Raw genomic sequence first — 23,296 nt, forward strand, 5'->3', positions numbered from 1 at the left:
CTTGAGCGCGGTCTTGAGGGGGAATGATCACAAGACTACATTGTATCTCAAGGCTAAGCACCAAAGACAAACTGTGTCCAGCCTTGTACCAGACATCTGCTTCCAGCAGTAAGGGCATGGCATGGATCCTGTTATTTTGGATGCAAAAGCATCCTTGGCACACTGAGGTAAATCGATGACACTTAAACATGGCTCTGCTCTGTCATGTCTAGGGCGGTATGGAGTCATCACAGATTCAAACAGTGGCACCTACTAGCGCATGACAACATTGATGAAGGAATTCTCCAGATCCAGTCTGGAGGCCTGGGGATATTCTAAAGGTTAGGAACCCACGGTTAGAAGTATCCATTAGAAATACAAAAGTGTCAACCATTTTATGCCCACCCAGCACCTCTTTTAAACACCTCTCCAAGGCTACTAAACAGATTTACATCAAACCTAAAAAAGCACGTTTTAAGTTGAGCGTTATTTTCATGCCCAATTGTGCTGTAAATTCCTTTCAGTAGTTTTTGCTTTAGCTGGGTAGAAAATGTCTTACTGTAGCTCAAAGGGAAAGAAATTCCTTTTCACCTCCCCATAACTTTCTTTTGTCCCTGCAAGAAACAACAAGAAAACCTGCATGCCAGACCTTAGCTGACTACACTAGGCAACTGGGAAATTTGGGGCACATACCGCCATAGAGGCCAATTCTAGGCAAATCAAGAAATGTCTTTTAAAAGGAGAGTGTTGCTGAACTACACAGTGGTGAGTACTTATCTACACTCTTGTGTGAGGGGAGAAAATCAGAAATGCATGCAATGTAATATTTAGTACAATTTATTAGAAAACACTTTATTGCACATTGGATTACCAGACACAAAGTGATGTAAATACTATACAGAAAAACACTACCCAAGTATCCAGACTGGACTATGAACAGAACTGTGCAATATATACATAGTAACGTGAAAAGTGCATCTTTTCCTTGTATGTTCCAAATGGAAGACTATACAATATGAATGACCCATAGGACATAAAAGACCACACTTGTCCAGTTTGCACACTGCAAGACAAATCTTGTCCTATCTTCGCAAGGCTTTCAGAATAAAATAATAAAAAAAAAAAAACGTTGCCGCCATGTCAGAATTTAAGCGTGGAGTGCCCATCACAATCTTTGACGTTTCCAGATTTTGTTTTTATTTTCTAGTCTTTCTTCCTTATTTTTTCCATGCGATTTCTAGTCCACAAGCCGTGCTTTATCCCTGCCCGCTGTTACTGCTGCATAGCAAAAATGAATGTAGCACATTTCATATGATAATCTGACAGCAAAATCGTACTTATTCATAGAGCCAAGATGTGAACATGTTGCCATCTATTTGTTCTTGGTACACGACTTGCAGCTTTCCGTGCTTGGAGGAAAGTGTCTTAGAAGAGAATCTTCTGCTGTGCCAGGGATTGTTGGCCCAAGCTCATCCTATCGCTTAATATGGGGGTTCCTTTGCAGCAGCCATTCAATCGTCTCAAGTAGAAAAGGCATGTTGTAATGTTGAGCGATGTTTTTAAATACATCGATTTGTTCCACAAAGACCTGCGTAATGAAAACAGGGAAATCAGCCACTACAAGAGCATCATAATTTCACTGTAAAGCATTGACAGAAAGAAGTCAGGGACTGCAAACCGCTAGAAAGGAGCAAGAAGTGTAGAATAAAATGAAAGGGTGTAGAAGTCACCATTCAAGCAAACTTAATGTACGCAAATATTCAATGGGCACTCTTGTATCTAAAACAGAAATGTTCTATAGGCAGTCGATATTCATCACCCATCTCATTTAAAAGGTCTGTCTTTCCCCCTTTGTCATTGTGACATAATCCAAGCTTGGTTTTTCCCCAAATTGCTGTATAATTTGCAATTGTATTACAGAAAGCATAATTCACATTAACAATCAACCACATATATACAGGAAACCCGGTGTTTAATCTGTATACAACTGTTCAGAGAATCCCAAAATAGTTCATGCCAATTCCAAAACAACTGCCCTAGTACAACAGCTTTTATCTGTATCAAACCCCTGACACAAACCAAATCTACATTAAGAAATTAAGTTGCTATCAGTAGAGAACTGCAAACAATGTTTACTCTAAGGAGAGAGTTTATTCTATACCACACAGTTCCCAAACCGTGAAACTCTTCTAAGGAATACACCATAGAGTATTGAAAATATACTACAAATAGTGAACATTCTAAGCCACAGATGTCAAAGAAGTCACTATTTCCTTATAATAATGATCTGAAGGTGCTACTGATCATACTACCTATACTGTTCATACTGTGGTGAAACAGTTTCAGATATTCTGAAGCAAAACAAGCACATGTATAAAGTTTAGTACCTGGTGCACACACTCTTCTATGTAATGTACACATTTTCATGCTGATATGATTATATTAATAATTGAAGGCAACCTCTAACTCCGCTCCCAGTAAGCAGGATCTGTCAAACTGATCCCGCTTGCTGGGAGCTGAGTTTTTGTCTGTTTCCCTGCCTACTGTCATGCAAAACGATTGCTCGCACACAGAGGGATCTGCATGTTTAGAAGCTCCCTGTGTGTGAGAGGAATGCCAACTCATGCTGGAGGCAGGGCTGGGCACCAGGGTATGAGGTCCCCGGGGCTGTAATCGGCCCCGGGGACCTCACACCCTGTATTAGTTAGTAGTATGCAAATGTTTTCCCACCTTTTTCCACATCAATGGACAGCTTAACGAAAAGCCCCCAAGCGCGTTTCTAGCTGATTTGGTGACGCATATTAAAGCAGAGGGATACAAGGACATCTCCACCAAACAAATAAGCACTTACTTCATCTACTCAAGAGGAAGTACCCCTATTAGGTGATGAAGCTTTTCTTTGTATTCTCATCCTCTTCTCTGGACGAGGATTCATGTTATCACAGATTTGTGGATGAACACGCTTGATGAACAATCATACTGCCGAAATTACATGCACACAATGTCACTGGAAATATTGACTCCTGGTCCTTTAAGCAGTTGTAATGCAGAATATGTACAAGGCATTTACCAAACGAGGAAGCACTTACTAATTAACCAGATGAAAGTACTCCCCAAATTGGGGACTCATCTGTGAAAAAATGAGGTTCCATTCTGGCCCTGGTGAGCACTTCACAGAAATTAAACCTCATTAGGAAGCACTTAAAAATATATACATAGAAGGTACCTCAGATGAAGCTACACTTCAGAAAAGCACAAACATTCATAACTTATTGGGCTTAATGAAGGCAAATTAAATGTGTTTTCTTTCGTATTTCACATTGAAAAACAATTTAATGGAGGCGAATGCATTGTTGCTATAATGGCGCATAAGCCAATCTTTAGTGACTGCTCTCACCAGGAGACAACAAGAAAGAAACCACTTGTCACAGAGTCCATGGTTCCCCCTTTTAAATACACTAAGTATGCAAATGCCCAAAATCTATAGCCCGACACACACACGCACTCACAGACACACATACAGACACTCACCATCCCAGCACACCCACTCACAGACCCACAGCGCCATTCACAAACCCGCTCACAGGCCCACACGGGCACTCACACACACACTCACTCAGACCCACAGACACTTGCCCGCCCACTCACACACCCACTCACGGGCCCACAAAGGCACTCACACACCCATAGCACCACTTACAGACCAAGTCAGAGACTCACACACCCACTCACAGACCCAGCCACAACACACAAAGGCACTCATGCTCCCACTCACAGGCCTATACACCCACTCGCAAAGTTTGCAATTAGGAAATAATTTTGAAATAGTAGAAATTCACTAAAAAACAAGGGTTACTGGGACCTTATAGTTAGGAAATAGAATTAAAAATACCCTAGAAATTCACAGAAAAAAAAGACTACAGGGACGTTATAATAGAAACTTTTAAAAACATAGCAATTTACGGAAAAACCTAAAGGGTACAGGGATGTTATAGTTAGGAAATAGAATTTAAAAAGTTTGGCTCTGAATTCACTTGGACAAAACCATGCAACTTCAGCAGCATAGTTACCCGAGCTAACTACAACTTACACCCTTGCAATGCACTGCTTATGGCCTCACATATTACATGACTTATGACATGGCCAACAACATCACTGATGACATCTCAAATGACATCACTGATGATATCATCCACAGAACCATTCACATACCCACTCACACACCATAGAAAATCTCAAACAACCAAGCCCACTCCCACACAACCACTCATACACCCACTTACTGATCCAAAGATCCACTCACACATACACATACACCTACACACAACCACTAACACACCCACTCACTCACCTATACAGCCTCTAACACAGTCACCAATACTACTACTCACACACCTACTCAGTCACCAATACAGTCACTCACACAGCTACTCAGTCATACAGGTACTCACACACCCACTCACTCACACCTATACTAACATGTACTCACACATCTATACAGTCACTAACACAAGCACACACTCACCCATAGAGCCACTCACACATTTACTCACTCAGCTATACAACACTTATGCACTCACACACCCTATACAGCCTCTCACATACCCACTCAATCACCCATTCACAATCGACACACCCACTTACTCACCCACAGACACTCACTCGCCCATAAAGCAACTCGCACACCCACTCACAAACCAATACAGCCACTCACTCACCTATACCACTCACACACCCATAAAGCAACTCAGTCATTCTCAATCGGTATTACAAATAGTATCACTTAGCAGTACACAAAGTTAACCAATTTAACATTTGTAGTATCTTACTTTTTTCTTTAAAGCTCAGAAACTTTTAGAAAACACTCACTGGATATCATCAGTAATGTCATTTGAGAGGTCATCAGTGATGTCACTGACCATGTCATGAGTGATGTAACATGTGGAGTCATAGGCAGTGCATTGCAGGGGAGTCAGTTATAGTTAGTTTAGGCAACTTTGGATAATTGGCACCAGAAAGGAAGATAGGAATGTAGTAAAACTAACAGGTAAATGCGTAAGACCACTCTTCTAGAGATGTTACATATAGTATTAAATAGTAAGGAAATCATTGTGACTACAGAAACACTGAAAGTCTATAGACACGTGTTTTGTGTTGGCCCATCTTCGCTGGCATAAGATTTATTTCCATACTTGGATTACAAAAAGAATACCATACTTATTTTCGTTTTAATAACTAAATATACTAACTTAAAAAACTGAGTATTATCCCTAATCAAGTTTCTTTTCTGAAATTGAAAACACCACAGCTGTCACTGTATATTTTCAGTGGACTCTACAATGTCCACTGAATTTGAAATAAAGTGGTTGCAAAAACACCATTTTAAAAAATTAATAATTAATTCACTACTATGTGTTAATAAAACAGAAAACCTGGAGCAACAGTGTGTTTTGGGGAATTCTGGTTTCAATCACAACTCTTTACTACTGCTGTTCTCTGTAGCTTATTACAGAACGTGATGAAAGGTGTGATACATTAATGTACTTAGCCTTATGTTGTTATTGCAACATAGACTGCAACCAAATCCTCATGCTACTAATGAGAACTATTCGGCTGTACACCTTACACAAATTAAATGTAGCCAGTCTTTCCTAAAAATCTGATTTGTTGCAAAAAGCAGAAATCACGAAGTCAGAAGTAGATTTTCCTAATTATGCAGAAAATAAAGTCACAGGCCAGCCAGTGTCCCAAGTCCACTTCGATAGCATTTTGAGCAACTCATTCTTTTAGCATGGCATAACATGACTTGAGGCCTTCAGAATTGCTTACGGGTCAACACTCCTTTAGCAAAAAAACGCATTATAAAGTCACTTTCTTCAGACTGTATCATTACCGAGGCAATGGGCAAGGAGGTCAACCAGATCATATTATATTTTGTGTCCAAAAGGGAGTAATCCTATTTTTACATAAGACGTCTATTAGCTTAGTGAGGTAAATAGTTTTTTCTCAGTACGAGTATACATATTGTAACCATACACTGCGGTTGGCCGTGTGCACCCATGTTAGGAATCACACCCACCATCCTTCCCAAACATTATAGCAAGGAATGCATAGAGTTTTACTCTAGCAACACACAGGTCTATACCTCAATCCCTCTCTTTCACTAAGGTTACTGATTGTAGCAACTAGGTAGTGTCTTGCAAACGTCACCAAATTGTAAATTGCTAACAAACACAAAAGAGGGAAAATACAAACAAGCTATTTACATAGAACAACAATACTTGTGCACAATTTCCTTAAAGTACACGATTTGACTTGTGGATCTCATAGTGTCGTCTTTGGAAGTGTTAGGCCTGGCCGTTTAAGAGAAATAGCAGATTTGGTGCAAAGGTCAGCCATGGAAATCGGCACTTTCACACTAAAATGCTAAAAGAAATACTAACATTTTTGGGACCTCTCAAAATACACTAAGTACATTTAACTCATGGAGGACTCTGGAAATCAAAGACCAAAGTATGCTGGTTGGACACTGGGATGTGAGGGGTGGATTAGCAGATATGTTACATGGCAGCAAACAAGCAGAGTAGAGGCAAGTAGAGAAAACGGATATGGGATGTAGTAATTAATTTGAATTTTCGAGCTATGAGTCTTAGGAAGGAGCAAATAAGGGAAAAAAGCCAGTAATTATGACACTCTGATCCTCAAAAAGTTGCCATACAAGGGGAGGAACAGGAGTGCCAATACATTGGACATGGAGCAAAATTCCAAGGACAAGGTTTACATACCTTAAGGGAAATGGTAAGGTCAAAGTCCCCAGCACAAACGCAGTATAGAGGCATGTTTGCTTCTTTCACTCCCTTGCACTTCATACAGGCCTAAAACAGAAGGGGAGTAAAAAGACAGGTAAGATTCCAGACATATGGGAAACAAGAAACTAGAAATTAAGGGCTATTGAAGTCCATAACCCTACCCACCACCTCAAAGACACAACAAAGGTGTCCATGTAGCCATCACTCTTCCGTGTAGGCATCCACTGAACAGCCCTATCCTTCTGAATATTATTGCCTTGGGGCAACTTATTGTAAGACGAAAACGTTCCACCCCACCAAATTGACTAGCAAAAGAAATGTATTGGTATGCAGCACTGCTACCACTGATGGCTCTGTAGTGATGGCTAATACATGCCCCAATTAGGTTCAAGCCAGCCAGAGCGTGTGTAAATGGCTGCATTGCACAGAATGGTGCAAGCTGGACTTCCGTACCAGGAATCCTTGACTTGCAGGTTTGACTTTACACTTTAGTAGAAGGATTTCTGTTCAGTGTGAGGAAGTGAGAACTGCCATAATGTATCTCTGTACACAAGTGGGCTCATGCCATAAGTAGAAGTGTGGAGAATAGGGTAGCGCACTTTGGGCTAATCAAACAAATTACTTACCTTTGGTAACTTTTTCTGGCGCTTACTCCAACCCAGTTTTATCACCTTTTGAATTCCCATGATTCCCCCACAAGCAACAGAGTAAATCTGGAAATTTTTCCTGCAACAGTGCCTGTATACTGGTAGGTGGCGCCACTAGATTCCACATCAGCCTCCTCCCGCGATTCCACATCAGCCGCCTCCGAAAATGAAAACAGCAGTATACAGCCTATAGCCATGCGCATCAACATCAGTTTAGAAAGGCAACTTCCTCACCTTTAGATGCAGTGACTCTCTCTAAGGTGGTGGGTCTGAGGTGTGGAGTTTATACCATGAACTCCTGCAGGACCAAACAGTCACAATGGCCCTACCTGTGGATGTGGGCAGATGTCCACATAGCCTGGAAGATGTCCAGCAAGGACACACCCAAAGCTAAAGCTGCATGGGTGGCTTTAGCTCTGGCGTAATGAGCCCAAAGGCCCTCAGCAAACTCCCTCTTGACGGAGGCATAGTATGTCTTCATAGACAGGATGATCCATCTTGAAAGAGTCTGTTTTCTTACAGTCCTTCCTGCTTATAAGGATAAGGTGGAGAGAAGAAATCAGGGAGCAGAATGGACTACCCCACATGGAATGGCAACACCACTTTCAGAAGAGAGGTTGCCCAAGGTCGTAGTACCAACTTGTCAGAGAAGAACGTAAGAAGGAAAGTAAGCTGTGACTACAATGCCTAGCGCTCATTGAGGTGACTTGACAAGGTGACTGCAAAGAGGAAAACGGTCTTAATGGTCAGCAACCTCAGAGAAGAATTGTGCGTAAATTCAAATATGAACATTAAGAGCCAAGTTAAAGTCCCACTGCAGCATAATGAAAGGCACACTAGGAAACTTAGAACTAAGCCCTTTAAGTGAAAAAGCATAACGAGTCATTTGAGCAAAGATGGCTGATCAGGCAAAGATACAAAGGCTGAAAGGGCCGATAAGTAACCCTTAATGTTGTCCAGAGCAAAGCCTTGCTGGGGCAAAAACAGAACAAATGTAAATACGTCACTAAGCTTAGCATGAGTCTGATCGACCAAATGATCCTCTCGCCAGGCCACAACCTTTGTGTAGTGGCCAGAATAGATGGACATGGTGAGATGCTGTCAAGCAGTCAAGCAGTCAAAATCACATCCACAAATTCTACAGTCATGTCAAAGACACTCCAATGATTCCACACAACTCTATGCATGGAGGTGCAAGTTGTGGAGGTTCTAATGTAGAACACTGCCCCGCTATCAGGACAGGAGGCCCCCCAAAGAGGTAGGGAATGAGAGCAAAGAATGTTCAGATTTAGCAGATGGGGATATCAAACTGCCAAGCCCTATCTAAGGCGATCAGGATGAGCTGAACCTCCTATCCTCCTTCAGAACTAGAGGAAGCAGCAGCAGAGTGAGAAATGCATTAAGGCAACTGGAAATAAAAACATGTCGCCCAGGGAGCTCAGAGAAAAAAACTTCATGGAGCAAAAGGTGCAATACTGAGCTCATGGCAGAAGTGAAGAGATCTACCCAAGCACGCCTGCCTTGAACTACCACCGGCTTCTGATACCACACATGGGAAGTTAAATGGGTGCTGCTGAGTTTTTCCACCCTGTCTTTAAAGGAGCCTGCCAGAGGGATGACAGCCAGAGAAATGCCTGTAAAAGTTCAGCCAGTGTTACAGTCTCAGCGCCTCCTGGCACAGCACATATGACCTCACACTGCCCTGCTTCTGGCAGTCTAGATAGCGGTTGTGTTGTTCGTCGGAACCTGAACAGGACTGCCCACGATGAAATGCTGAAGGTATTGGTAGCCAGCCGGATTGCCCACATCTCCAGTAGATTGATCTGCCGCGTCTGCTTTTTCGGAGACTAAAGTAGGGGGCAAGGGAGGAGGGATTTTTAATTTCTGATAGACTGAAATCCAGTGTCCAGAATAACTCCTATAAAGGGAATCCTCAATCCTGGCGAAGGGGCATGGGGGTTTTGGGAGGGGGGGGGGGTATTTTTGACAGGCTGTGAAATTTGAAGTGTTCAGAATAACCCCAATGAAGTGAATCCTCTGCCCTGGCTGAAGGTGGTTTGTTGATGAAGAATCCCAGGGAAGACAAAAGAACAGTCAGCTGCAAGTGGTTCGTAACAGACTGTGGCAAGCCAGACAGTCCTCAAGTACAGGAATATCTGAACTCTCGACTTGTGAAAATTAGCAGAGACCACTGCCATCATCTTCACGAACACCCGTCAGGGACAAGGTGAGACCAATTGGCAGAACAGTGAAACTGGAACTGCTAGTACCCCCACAGTGAAGTTGAGGAAACACCCATGAGACTGAAGGCCAGGTACATTGATATACACATTGTGCAAGTCCAATAACATCATCTAAACACTGTGGTCTACTGCAGAAAGGACATGGATATTTTGAATTTTTGCCTCCAAAGGAAGGCATTCACACACCGAAGATCAATGATTGGATTCAGACTGCTGTCCCTTTTGAGAACCAGGACCTGCCTGGAGTAGTATCCCATGTCCCTCTATGCCTCAACAACTCTCTATTGGCCCTTTGGTAAGCAGTGACTGTCCTTATGCGAGAATGGTGGAATTATCCGCTTAAGTCAGATAAAAAAGAAACAGGCATGGGTGTAGACAGAAATGGGAGGGCAGAACCATTGTGAACAACCCCTAAAGCAGACCAGTCTGAGGTAACGGAGCGCCAGCCAGTCAAAAAATGTTCCAATTCCCCGCCACCCCCGACACCCGCAGGCGGCCACTGGAGGGGGTTCAGAGGAATATGGCGGTTGCTGCTGCTGATGATTAGCAATACTGCTGCCCTGTCTGATGGCTCCTGCCTCTACCACCAAGGCTGAGCAATTGATGGGACAGATTTGCGAGGATTGCCTCTGGCAATAGGCAAGACTCCTCAAATAGTCCCAGAATTTCCAGTACTTTCGCTGAAATCGACAAGTCGGAGATAACAGACTCAAAACTCAAGCCGTCGCTCATCTTCCAAAGAAATGTTCCAAAGCAAAGTCCACCTTTTTGCTGAAAAGCCTGATGCGATCAATAGGCACATCCATTGGTGACGCCTTAACATCACCTGGGAAAACGGATAAAACTGTGGCAGGCATCCAGGCATGACGCCATACCACCACACTGGTGTCAATCAACCGAGTCCATGGTGCCCAGACCAGCCCGCAAGAGGTACCTGGCTGCATTCTGTACATTGTGAGCTTTCTGAACTAACAATTTTCAGAATTCTTCTGGTTTAGGTGGTCAAAATATCTCACACAAGATTCTGGAGGACGTGTACCACCCATCTTGCTGTGGAGAATACTCTTCACCGGTGCATCACTGTGCTTTCCCTGTCTGACAGTGCTTTAGGAAAGGCATTCAGATTTACATTATTGGCAGATGCCTGTACAACAATAATTTCTGGTGTCATAAGTTGTTGTGTCAAGGAGACCGGGTCCCCCGATAGACTTATGGCAATTACCAATTCATAAGTTGACCTGCAGCAATGAGCAATGCTTGAACCAGGCCGCCATCAAGAGCTCAGTCAGGGTCTCTTTGCAGAGTAGCACTGGATCAGAGATAGAAGGACCTAGCTACAGATTTTGTGCGAAAATTTGCTGTAGTTTCCACAGCAGGTAAATGCAACTGTACCACTTCTGTAGCTCTGTGAACTACCTCCGCGAAAAAAATATGCTTTCTCTAGTAGGTGCACCAAATGCAACGACCAACATTGTTTTTTAGAGTAGATTCAAGGCCAATAGCGTTGTGCAAATCTAAGTATAGACTGGATCAGTGTATGGGATGTGAGGAGAAATACTGTGCGCCTCCTGGACATCCGAAACATGACGAGTGTACTGTAAAGCGTCAGTAAAAAGAGCAAAAAATATCCCCCATCATCTGGAATACTGGCCTCGAAACTGTCTAGAACCAGCATGACCCTAAGGAAAGAAAGTGTGAATGCACAGCCTGGCACCAGCAAGACCCTGGGTGCAGGCCTAATGGGGGCAGAAGACCTGAAATGGCAGAGTAGGTTGCATCAGCAAGGACTGGTGTCTGGACCCAACCCACAGGCATATGTAATCGAAGCAGTGTTGATAAAACAAGGCACTGAAGACAGCTGGGGTGATCCTATTGAAGGCATCAGAGGTGCCTTAAGGCTGTTTCTGATTTCTTTCTGCTCAAATAGAGTGAGTATGCATGTTCAAAGCGACCAATGCAGTGAAGCATATTCCTTGAATGAAACATTAGTTCAATTAATGTTTTGAATGAAAATTGGGAAAATGTTCAGAAAGGAGAAAAAACTTGGAATTCCCGACCTGATGTAATATATGTAAAGGAGTAAGGAACTTTTGACTACGATGGTAGCACCTTGTGATAGGTGTTAAGACACATAGGGTCACTGCATTCAATGTTGCAGAAAAGCACTCAATCTAAAACAGGTCAATAGAGAAGGAATGCAGTTTTTCTACAGTGTGTTCCTGATGCAAGTGCATTTAAATGAAGGAACTTCAAGGCAGAGTTTTGCATGACATTCATGCCTCCTTTACACCCATCTTGCAATGACGACAGTTAAAGATGGATCGGATTGGTTTCCATGTGGTTTAGGGAATCAGATTTCTCTCTGCCACTTTCCCTAGCAGGGTAGTCACCTAGACTAGACTAGGCTAGACCTAGACTTCCATCCCCAGCCCTCAGCAGTAGTGCCTCACCAGATCCTGCAGCATGAACGCCATCAGTTTCTTCTGCAGAGCTTCCACCAAGGCCATCTCAATGAAGTCAGACTCGTACTCCGCTTGGCAGTTTGTGCAGATCCACTTGGGTAAGATTGACCCGTCCTGCATAGAAAACGCATATATTATGAGGCAGGGGTGGGTGTCAATCGTAGCAATATCCTACAGTCAAAAATTAGAAGTTAGGCAATAAAGGGGTGTTTGGTGTCAGGTGGGAGGTATGGTGGATAGAGAAAGGAGGCAACAGGTATTAGTGGAGAAACAAGCAAAGGGGGGTGAGAGGCTTGTGAGGGATAAGCAATGTAGGGGCAGTGAAGAGAGGACAGAGCAGCAAGGGGGCCAAGGAGGGAGTTGCAAGAGGCAGCAGAGGAGGAAGCAGCACAGGTGAAAGAGGAGGGACCGGCACGGGTGAAAGAGGAGGGACCGGCACGGGTGAAAGAGGAGGGACCGGCACGGGTGAAAGAGGAGGGACCGGCACGGGTGAAAGAGGAGGGACCGGCACCGATGAAAGAGGAGGGACCGGCACCGATGAAAGAGGAGGGACCGGCACGGGTGAAAGAGGAGGGACCGGCACGGGTGAAAGAGGAGGGACCGGCACGGGTGAAAGAGGAGGGACCAGCACGGGTGAAAGAGGAGGGACCAGCACGGGTGAAAGAGGAGGGACCAGCACGGGTGAAAGAGGAGGGACTGGCAAGGGTGAAAGAGGAGGGACCGGCACAGGAGAAAGAGGAGGGACCAAGAGGAGGGACCGGCACGGGTGAAAGAGGAGGGACCGGCACCAGTGAAAGAGGAGGGACCGGCACCAGTGAAAGAGGAGGGACCGGCACCGGTGAAAGAGGAGGGACCGGCACCGGTGAAAGAGGAGGGACCGGCACGGGTGAAAGAGGAGGGACCGGCACGGGTGAAAGAGGAGGGAGCACCAAGGAGGTCAGTAACGGGAACGGGGGATACCCAGAGCCGGCCTGGGCAAAAAGTAAATGCGGTCCCATTGCTGCTACTAGTGAATAAAATGAAGCAGCAGGGAGCCCCTTTTGAGTTCACCAGCCAGTACCTGGCTGAGCAGTGACTGGCCTCCAAGCACAAACATCTCAGGATCGCCCACAACTCTCCAAGGTGGACAGAGGAGAAAGCAACAATTAAACACAGAAGAAATTAACAGTGAAACAGAGGAGAACACCATGGCGATAGCTCAGGAGTTGCAGAAGAAGGAAGTAAGATGGCACAACAAGCGGACAGAGTCACACAAGGTAGTAGGAAAAGAATGTGAAATAAGGAAAAACTGAAAATGAGGCAGGCGAAAGGATGACACCCATGCACTGCATTTTTAATCCTAACACTAGGAAGATCACGGGCCCACACACCTCAGGTCACCAGAACAAAGGACACTTCTCAGAGTTTCACCTCACCTGAGCAAGCGTTGGGTCTTTGCACAAGTCCAGATCGCGACAGAAATTGCAGTTCCTGCAAATGAGTTCAGGCAGGATGTAAGAGCGACACGGATCCTTAAACTGGGCATCCTCAGAGAACTCGCCCACATCTATCAAGCGCAGCAGGTCTCGCTTCAGCTTGTTCACCTGATTTGTGATGTTGGCATCCAGCGACAGCACCTACAAGTCACCAGGTCAAATAAACATAAAAAACACATCTAACCATGTCTAAATATGTGAATACAGTCCAAAATATTCTTTCCATCAGACAACTCAACTATAGAGTGGATTTGGAGTGTTCTGAGCACTAATTGTCAAAAACAAAATATTTCCAAAATTAAAAACACACAAAATAAATATTGTAAGTACTATCCAATGTGATTTTCACTTCATAATTTTAATCCAGCAAGTGTTTTTGAAAGTAACAGCATGACCTTTTCCTTTCATTACTTATGTCTAAAGGTTTCTTCCTATATAAAGACCAACATAACGGTGTGAATGACATTCCTTAAGTGTGACTCCAAGGGTTGATGTTTGCAGTCCAAGAGCAAACAAATGACACTGTTAACAAACACGCATCCTTTTTGTAATTCTTTTTTTTTTAGTCAAATCCTGTTACAACATAACACATTCCGGAGAGGATCTTGGAAGAGAGACTTAGGCACTTTGCAGCTAGTCTCTTTAAGACAAACAAAAAACACTTTGACATTAACCGCTTAACAGCATCACATGTATAATAACTACAGTCCTGTTCCTCCCTGCCAAAGTTGCACCGTGTCTATGTCTCAAAACTGGATAGCTCAATTTTGTTGTTTCCCTACATACCATTCTTTTGAGATTTTTTTTTCTAAACTTTCACAACCCTATCCAATACAATTTTCAGCTTGGCTCCTAATCAAAGACTTAGCACACATGATAGTGAACATAGTATCAAGTGCTATCAGCTCACGATACTCCCACTGTTAAATACAGCTGTGAGATTGGAGTATTCTCCCTGCCCATAATGCAGCCTACTTTTAGTATCAAATTGCACGAGCTCTTATCCAGAAAACAGTGATTCTGAAAATATACATTTTATATTAAAACTGTGATTACCTACATTAATTCAGGAATGCCGCTGTACAAGGTAATGTTTATAATGTATTTTTTTAATCTGCAAAATTTATGATCACAATCTAGATCCTAATGACGCAAAGGCTTTTTACAAACGTTGGCTATGTACTCTCTTTATATGTCGGCTGTGATGGGAATGTCCCCTTCATGGCAAACCGACGTGTACCCTTGCCCTGAGTGCCCGACTGCATGTGAACTGGGATCATGATGAACAGGTTACTTACTTTCGGTAACACCCTCTCTGGAGATTCCTCACTGCCATCCCTCTTCCCTATTCTGTGGCGTGTACTCCGATTAAAAACACCAGGACAAGGAAATAACATTCCTAGAGAAGAACAGAAAACCTCTTGCAGCATAACTACTTGCTGCTTTGCAATTGCTAAGAAACAAGTAGCCAGAGGGGAAGCCCTCCCGGGGACTTAAGAATTGGGGAGAAGACTGTCCCTTGCTGTCCATCATGCCATGTACTGGCAGTCGCTGGAGACCAACAGTTCTTTTGACACAATAAACTCAGGCTTATTTCCAAGGAGGATAATCGTTACTAACTTTTATTTAATGCGAGGAGTAGGCAGGGTGATTTATTATATCAACGAAGATACTTACCATTTAACAGTGAAGGATCTTTATTGACAGCCAGATCACATAGAACAAAATAGACAACGTATCCCTCAAAGCATAAGGAAAACACATACCTGGTAGACTCAACTAAGCTCTAAGCAACTTCAATACAAAAGTTACGCAAAAAGGTTGTTAATTGCAGTCTGGCCTACCCCTGCGCCGGGGCTGGCATCTGCATTCAAAAAAGTGCAGAGTTTTCCAAGTTGCAGATTTAAAAATCTCCTAAAACAGGACGCTACTTAATCAAGTGGACTTTGCTACTTTTCCCCTTGTCAAATGAGCTTTAGGCTTTCCTGGCAAGGGTCTGCTAGTTAGTAACAGATGCAAGAAATAATCTACCTCAATATTAACTGATAAGAGGTGGGATAACCTGATCTTAACAAACCATAGTCGAAGAATAGCTGACAAGTCTTCCTGAACTCCTTAGTTTTCTCCAAGTAGACAGACTGATTTCAATGAAATTCCAGCACCATCCAGGTAAGAAACAATTCATTACCTTTGGCTGTAAATTCAGACACATAAGACCAATATTAATCGTGTTGCAGGGATCTACTAATATAATATTTTTTGAGATACCCTTTAGACACTTTTATTTATATTCCTCACTGCACGCATTATCACACAACCTGCTCCGCAGTCTTCTGGCGTCGTAGCACACCGAGGAGGCACTCGGCCTCCGTGGTGGGGCCCTATGATGAAGCATGACACTGACTAGGTCGGTGTGTGAGGGCTTTCCTATCCACCCAAATTGGGTTGGTAAACTTGCTCTTTACAGGACTACGTCTCTGTGGCTTTTGAGACACATGTAACCTCTCTTTTGTTGTTATGTATCTGATGTAGAGCCAGCAACATCCAAAACGTATTTTCTTATCCACCTGCTGTTCCTTATCAGGTTCAGATTGGGTTTGTACACGTTTTGGGGCATTTCTTTTGAATAAGAAAATAAATAAAGTACATGCCCTCTCTTTAAGATGTAAGGACTGGTTTTATGACCCTCTCTGGCAGTAAAATCTGCCTTTCCTCTTTCAGTCCATTGAGCTCAGCTACGAAATCTGGTGTCTTCAGCTGTAATGAAGAACGGGGTGTGTTGAATCAAAGAGAATAATGATGTTGCACAATATTCAGCACCCACTTGTCTCTAGTTATGCTTTGCCACTTTTTGAGATGGTATGTAATACTCCCCTATCTGCTCCAAAGCCCTACAGAATGACATACAGTGGAAATATTGCATGCAAGCCATTGCCAAATGTTTTAAGATTCACAGACAGATTCCAGCAGATGTTGTGTGCTACAACCCCTTCTGGACTTTCTATGGCGATACTGATGCCTCTTTTGGTGTGGTTGGTTTTGCTGCTGGTTTCGGAGTTGCCAGAAATGGGCCTCAATACTGAAGAAGGTATGAGTGACACACTCCCGTGCTTGCACAGAGATCTGTAAAATATCTTTATATCCGTCTTCCAGACGAACAGCCTTTAAGATCCCAGTCTTCATCCTTTGTATTTCTTCATCTATGTGTGTTCCGAAAAGAAGAGATCCATAGAATGATCAGTTCAACATATTTTGTTGCTCATCATTCTTCAATGATGTGAGAAGCAGCCACGAGAATCTATAGAACGTAAGACCATGGCAGTATTTAATGGAGACAATAGTTGTGGAGTCAAAAGATGCACTCATTATTTGGTTATATGACAGAAAACCTGCAGCAAGAGTTTTCAGGACGCTTTTCGTCTTAGCCCTTGGAAGGTCATCCACATACGTTTTCATGGACTTCCATATAGTTTTATCAGAGCAACCTAGTAAAGCTGCAGCACTTGTTATAAGCCCATGCCAGCCTCAACGCACATTTTTCTGCTCAATGCACCCAGTCTCCCCCTACCCACCAGCAATGCTGTTTTCTGGGCTGAAACTTGATGCTTCCTCATAGCAAACGAACAGTCTGGTTTGGAGTTGAATCTTAAAAACACAGACTCTTGTCTGGGAGGCTTGTACTTTAATAGCCTTGTAGCAGTTTAGATGTTGCTTAAGACAAGAACCTTTCATTTGCAATCTCTAAAAGGTCAGAAAGAAATGGAAGAAACAGCCTTGAAGGAGGCCTGTATTGCAGAGATTCAACAATCTCAAAACTCATATTGGACAGGTGTCCATAGGGATGTTTAGTTTAACAGTCACTCTAAACAATACCTCTCGTAAGGTGGAAATATCAACTGCTGGCAAGACTCCTGAGAGTAAGATGTTGGATCTGTGCCTGAAAAAGAGTCGAAGTGAGCTGAAGGGGATTATGCCAGAGGTCTTTCATTTAGGACACTGCATCAGCTGGTTTGAAGAAGGCAGAGGTGGTAGGGTATCCCCAGCTGAGTCAACAGAAGCCTGGGCAAAAGAAGAAACTCATTTAGGTTCCTTAACAGTCTCTGAAGACTGTTTCGCTTTAAGCAAAGTTTTTGGCAAAATTATCATCTTCCAAGTCGTTCTTCGAAATAAAGGTTTCGGTGGAGTTTGCAACTGACCTTCGAGAGGAATTATAATCACTTGAAGCAGATATTTCTGAGGAGATTCTGACAAAAAAAACAGTCTCCTAGATGCCTTTTCTTTACACATCAATTTGTGGGTAAACTGAGTGCCACAACGTTGATGAGTGTCTTGAGGCTCTTGATGATTAAGTCTTGATGACAAGTGTCTTGACTTTGAATGTACTGACGAACCATGTGTTGTCCTACATAGTCTCCTCGACAACAAATCTGCACCAGTTTGGGGATTCAGTGTTGAGCTGGTCTTTGACAGTAAGCAGTATTGTAGACGTCAGAATCTTCATCATCATACGAGCCCAATGCCTTTGTTGGGACTGGCAGTGCCACCAATGCCCACTTCTTCCCCTGGATCTTCCCCCTTGGTGTATTCCTTCTGTCAGAATATTAACGCACAGTAGAAGCCCCTTCGTTGGCTGCTTCAAGGTGCTCCTGCGCATCGTGTTCAGACTCAAATCTACCTCTGAGGGGAATGCCCACCCCAGCATGGGAGTTTGGGAGACAGGTAACACATAGGGCTTGTATGTCAGTACTTTTTTGCTTTCATCTCATGGGCATTTTCGTGTAAAAAAAAAAAAAAAAGTGGAGTTGAGAAACAAACATCTTGTCTGGAACACTTCAATCATAAAAAGTAGGCAAGTAAAACTTCACAGGAGTAGAAAATATAATTTTCAGAAGAACAGTCAGGGTTTAGAAAACCACAGAAGTGCTCTGGGATCTTCTCAGCATGAGTCGGATAAAAGGACTAGGGTTCCAGCAACAGCCAATGAGAGGCATGATGGGGAAGGGATGATTGCAGGATTCTGTACGGGGGCCATATTGTTAAGTCTTCAGGACAGTTGGCTGTTGGGCAGCATTTCCCTGGCTTTCTACATGTTTGTCAGCTATTGCAGAGCAGCAAAGGGGTTTTCTGTTTTTTTCTATGAGTTTTCTCACATTGTTCCAGTCCTTAAATTATATTCCAAACATTTAGAATAGGATGAATTGGACAGTGTTTCTATGTTACTGATAGCATAGAGAGCTTTTAAACTCACCATTAATTGGTGTGTGTGTTAGTTAGTTAGTTGTTTATATTAGTGTGTATAGAATCTAGGACGGGGACATTCTAATGTTTATGACTTCAACAAAGATTCTATGATGCACACAAAACACTGCAGTCTGCACTCAACGTCCCCTTTACCTTCCAGGATCATGCTGTAAGCACATACACTACCATCCACATATAAACACAAAACAGGTCATCTCACCTTGCACACATATTTAATGAATTCTAACGCAGGATTGTTGAGAGGAAGGTAGGATCCAGGTAACACTGGGAACATTTCAGAGGGCTCTGTAACATTTCGGGTTCCTGTTACTTTCTTTTGGATTTTCTGGGTGATGGTAAAGAAGTTCTGTGTAAGCTCGTTCGCAACATAATCTTGGGAGAAGGAGATCATACCTGGAAAAGAAAGAAAGTATTGAGGGGGACAAAAGTGTTGAGAAAAAAAAGACAACATGAGAAATATTTATAACTATAATAAAATAGAAGCGGAAACAGACAACCAGATCGGGATGACGGCAACAAATGTACAGCAAGTACGCACCAGGCATAGCACCTGCTTCTCCTTCAACCTCCTGCGATATCTGGCTGTTCTGCCTTCGCTTGATAGGCGTGCTTCCAGGGGCATTACGTCTCATCTCTTCTCGCATGCTATGATACACGGCTACTATATATGCTATAAAGAAAAGAGATTAAGTGAGAATGGTTTTGATGACAGGCTCATTTGTGTACTAGAGACTGGGTATAATACTCTATGAATCGATCAATGAAAGATAAACAACAGTAGATGTGCAACCTAGAACACGAAATGGCTGAAAAAGAATAGGCAAATGGACAGACTGAGGCAGGCAAAACTATGGAGGCCCTAGATAAAGAACCAGTAAAAGCGCAGGCTGGAAACTGATAGTAACAGCTGAGGCTAGAAACCACTGTAGAACCATTGACTGGAGGGAATGGAAAGGATGAACATTGGTCATCAATGAATCTTCTCCCTCCTAGAGCCTGAAAATACATTGGTTCTTCTAACCTCAACTATTCGGGCCAGGAATTGTATGTTCCACCCTCACTATTCCAGCCTTAGGAAAGCCTTTCTTCACAACCTTGTAAAGACTGTTTCTCGCTTTCCCCTTTTTATATCTTCGGTTTAGGGCTCAGACTTTGGATGTACAAGTGAAGAAGAGGCTGCACTGGCACAGGGGTAGGATGTTTGGGGAGGACAGATGTTAGCAGAGGCAAGGAGAAATGCATACTTTAAAATATCGGGAAGTCCAACAGGGATGTTTTGGAGCAGATGGCACTAATTCAAATTTCAAATTCAAATTGACTTTATTTCGGATATATTGCAATCCATAAAAGTACAAGACATTATACATTTCATTTTAAAAACATCACAAAATTACAAAGTCAATATTAAATACATACAACATATAAGTTTCTTAACAAAGTGAGTAGACAAGATCAGTACAGGAAAAGTGCAAGTAGTGCCCATGTACGGAAAAAGTGCAAAAGTGCTTCGGGCTGTAATTCATAATTACTCATCTAGGCATTTTCTCATTCTCACAGTCAGTTTTAAAAATTCTAACACCTGGAGGACAGTCAGAATGCAACAGCTGTAAATATACAAGGGCGGGTCTAATTTGTTTAAAATTTTATTTCCTTAAAAGAGTGACAAGATACCGCCTACGGGGGTACTCATAAAATGTATATAAAAATATCAAATGCAGCATATCCTGTGGAGACTTCCCGTCGCAGCCACAGGGAGCTGCTGGTTTTCTAAAAATGTCCGACTTTGGTCTGATTAAAATATGATGAAAGATGTTGAACCTGAACCGGGTCAGCAAAAATGTATCATGAGAGGAAAAGGAGCATGGTAGGTACATTTCCATAGTAACACAAGTTCTTAACATGATATGCTTTCTAACATTAGGTTTCAAAAGCTCAGCTTCTTCTCTTAGGGCACTACGATCCATATAAAAGGCCCTCTTAATTGCTGCAATGTCACCCTTCACTATATCCCTCGGGTTTCAAATACGTTCAAGCGACCAAGCTTCAAAAATTGGGACTTCAAATATTTGAGCCAGGGTACACACATAGCATAATCAAGTGATTCAAGATCTTCCACTATCTGGTGGGTTAAGGGAATTTCCTGATTTAACCATAATTTTACCCAGCATAACAGTGGTTTCAGTCCAACAATGTCGGTTATGTACTGACAGCCAAGCTCTTCATGTACAGCTAAATTCGATGTACTTCCTGGGACACACAACAAACGCTTTAAGAAGTTATTTTCAACTATTTGTAGTTGTTCGCCATTTGTATAGCCCCATATCTCGCTACCGTAGACTGCGGTGGCTATGGATTTGGCATTATATAGTTTCATCATGGCCACAGTCGGCATTTTCCCCAGTTTACTGGCAAAATTAAAGATGGAAGCATTTACTCTGGTCATTTCACCCTTCTTCCTGGCCATATGTGGAGCCCAACTAAGCTTCGTATCAAATAAGACTCCCAAATATGAGAACGTGTGGGTGACAGGGATCAAGACATCATTTAATTTAAAAACGAACTTCTTTTTTGGTTGACGGCCAACATGCATTATGTAGGATTTAGAATTGTTGACCATAAGGTCCCTATCAGACATGAAGTTATTAAAAGCATTCAAAAGTGCTTGGAGACCCTTTTCTGTTCGTGAAATTAAAACCTCATCGTCTGCGTATAAAAGTAAAGGAATACCCCTCGCACCAGCTCTAGGGCAATCTGATTTTACCTCTTGCAATTCAGCCTCTAAATCATTTACATAAAAATTAAAAAGAAATGGGGCCAGGATACACCCCTGACGTACTCCTTTATTGATACTGAAATTACCTGTGGTTTCCCCCATTCGATGAGAACCTCACATTGGCTCTTGTGTCATTATGTAAGTCCGCAAGGAAATCCACAATCCCCCTATCAACACTTTTATTCCTCATGGTCTGCCACAGCCTCCCCCTGTTAACACAGTCGAAGGCTGAGGACAGGTCCATGAAGGCAAGGTGAATTACTCCTTTCTGTACGACAGTATATTTATTCAGAATAAGAAACAGGTTAAGGCACTGGGTTATGGTAGAGCGGCCTTCACAAAAGCCGTATTGGGAAGTCGACATGATATTATTTTCAATCGACCAGCTTACTAAGCGTTGATTTAACCATTGAGTCAATTAGGGATATTGGTCGATAACAAAGAGCACTTCCCCTATCTCCCTTCTTGAAGACAGGGACTATGGTTGATAATCCCCACGTTCCCGGACAACCAACTCTGGCCGCAGCATTAAATACAGCAACCAGAATTGGAGCCCAGAAAGCTGGATCAGATTTATAAAGATCCGGTGGTATTCCGTCAGGACCAGGTGCTTTATTTGCGGTAAGACCCATAATGGCAACCAGGACCTCGCTTTTATCAAATATTATAGTGCTGCTCCTAACATGAGGAGCGGCAGCCCTAGTTCCAACAACCTCCGAATAGTACAGGCTTTGAAATGACTTTCCCATTCCTCTTTCGTTATGCAGCAAACAAGTCCATCTCCTGGGTCCTCGGTCAAAAAAGGCTTTTAACCAGTGCCCAGAGCTTGGTGCTGCTGTTCAGGGTGGAAGGATCGAGTAGTTCCTCCCAGGCCTCCTTCCTTAGGAGCTCCTTGCGGGCGACAGTAACAGCCTTATATTCCTTTCTACATACTTTTACGTCCTCCTGATTCCTTGGTGAAGCTGACAATGCAAGCCTCAGTTTGCGAACAGCTTTGGTGCAATCATGACTAAACCATCTCGGGCCTATTTTAGCCTGGTTTTTATTGGGGACAGAAAGAAGCGCTGACACCTTCTCCGACACATTTTGATAGGCCTCTAACACTAGCCTGAGGTCCCCCCCCTCATTCGTACAAACTTTAATGTCATCTGCACACCTTTCAGCAATATTTTTATAAAGGATATCCGCAGACACCATTGACCATTTTAACCTCCTCCTCCCGTCTGTTGTTCCCAAACTGCCTTGACTAATGATCTTGTTTCCCTTTTTTACCCAGGGACATTTTAAGCAGATTGTTAGAGGATTATGGTCACTGTATTCACTCGAGACAATGCAAAAAGAGTCTAAAAAAGTTTGCATCGTCCGAGAGACCAGTATATGGTCTATAAAGGTACCCCTTCCATGTCCTTTAAAGGTGGGGGTATCAAAGCAATATAAGGGGTCCTTAAGAGACATAGCCAGTGAGAGGTCAAAGTCATCCAATAAATCATTGCACATTTCCCCCTCCTTAGTGTGCTCCATGTGGAGATAGCCTGCACGTTCACAAGACATTTCTGGTAAGCGCTTATGTAATGGGTCTATACAAGGATGCAAATTAAAATCCCCCATAATCATCAGGTCATGGCCCAGATCTTTCATATAACTAG

At 43.0% G+C, this 23,296-nt stretch overlaps 1 protein-coding gene across 1 annotated transcript in view; it reads right to left on the minus strand.

The window, feature by feature from the left end:
- Positions 1 to 798: 798 nt before the first annotated feature.
- POLE (DNA polymerase epsilon, catalytic subunit) overlaps positions 799 to 23,296 on the minus strand; it is a 300,678-nt gene continuing 278,180 nt past the window's right edge. The window contains exons 44-49 of the mRNA XM_086943189.1: positions 19,416 to 19,547; positions 19,077 to 19,270; positions 13,556 to 13,756; positions 12,129 to 12,254; positions 6,765 to 6,854; positions 799 to 1,567 (exon numbers count right to left, since the gene is read on the minus strand). Coding sequence (XP_086799315.1) covers positions 1,454 to 1,567; positions 6,765 to 6,854; positions 12,129 to 12,254; positions 13,556 to 13,756; positions 19,077 to 19,270; positions 19,416 to 19,547 — 857 coding nt within the window. The 3' untranslated portion in view covers positions 799 to 1,453. The remainder of the gene's footprint in view (positions 1,568 to 6,764; positions 6,855 to 12,128; positions 12,255 to 13,555; positions 13,757 to 19,076; positions 19,271 to 19,415; positions 19,548 to 23,296) is intronic.

Source organism: Lissotriton vulgaris, chromosome 11, assembly GCF_964263255.1.
Source record: "Lissotriton vulgaris chromosome 11, aLisVul1.2, whole genome shotgun sequence".
NCBI classification, from domain to species: domain Eukaryota; kingdom Metazoa; phylum Chordata; class Amphibia; order Caudata; family Salamandridae; genus Lissotriton; species Lissotriton vulgaris.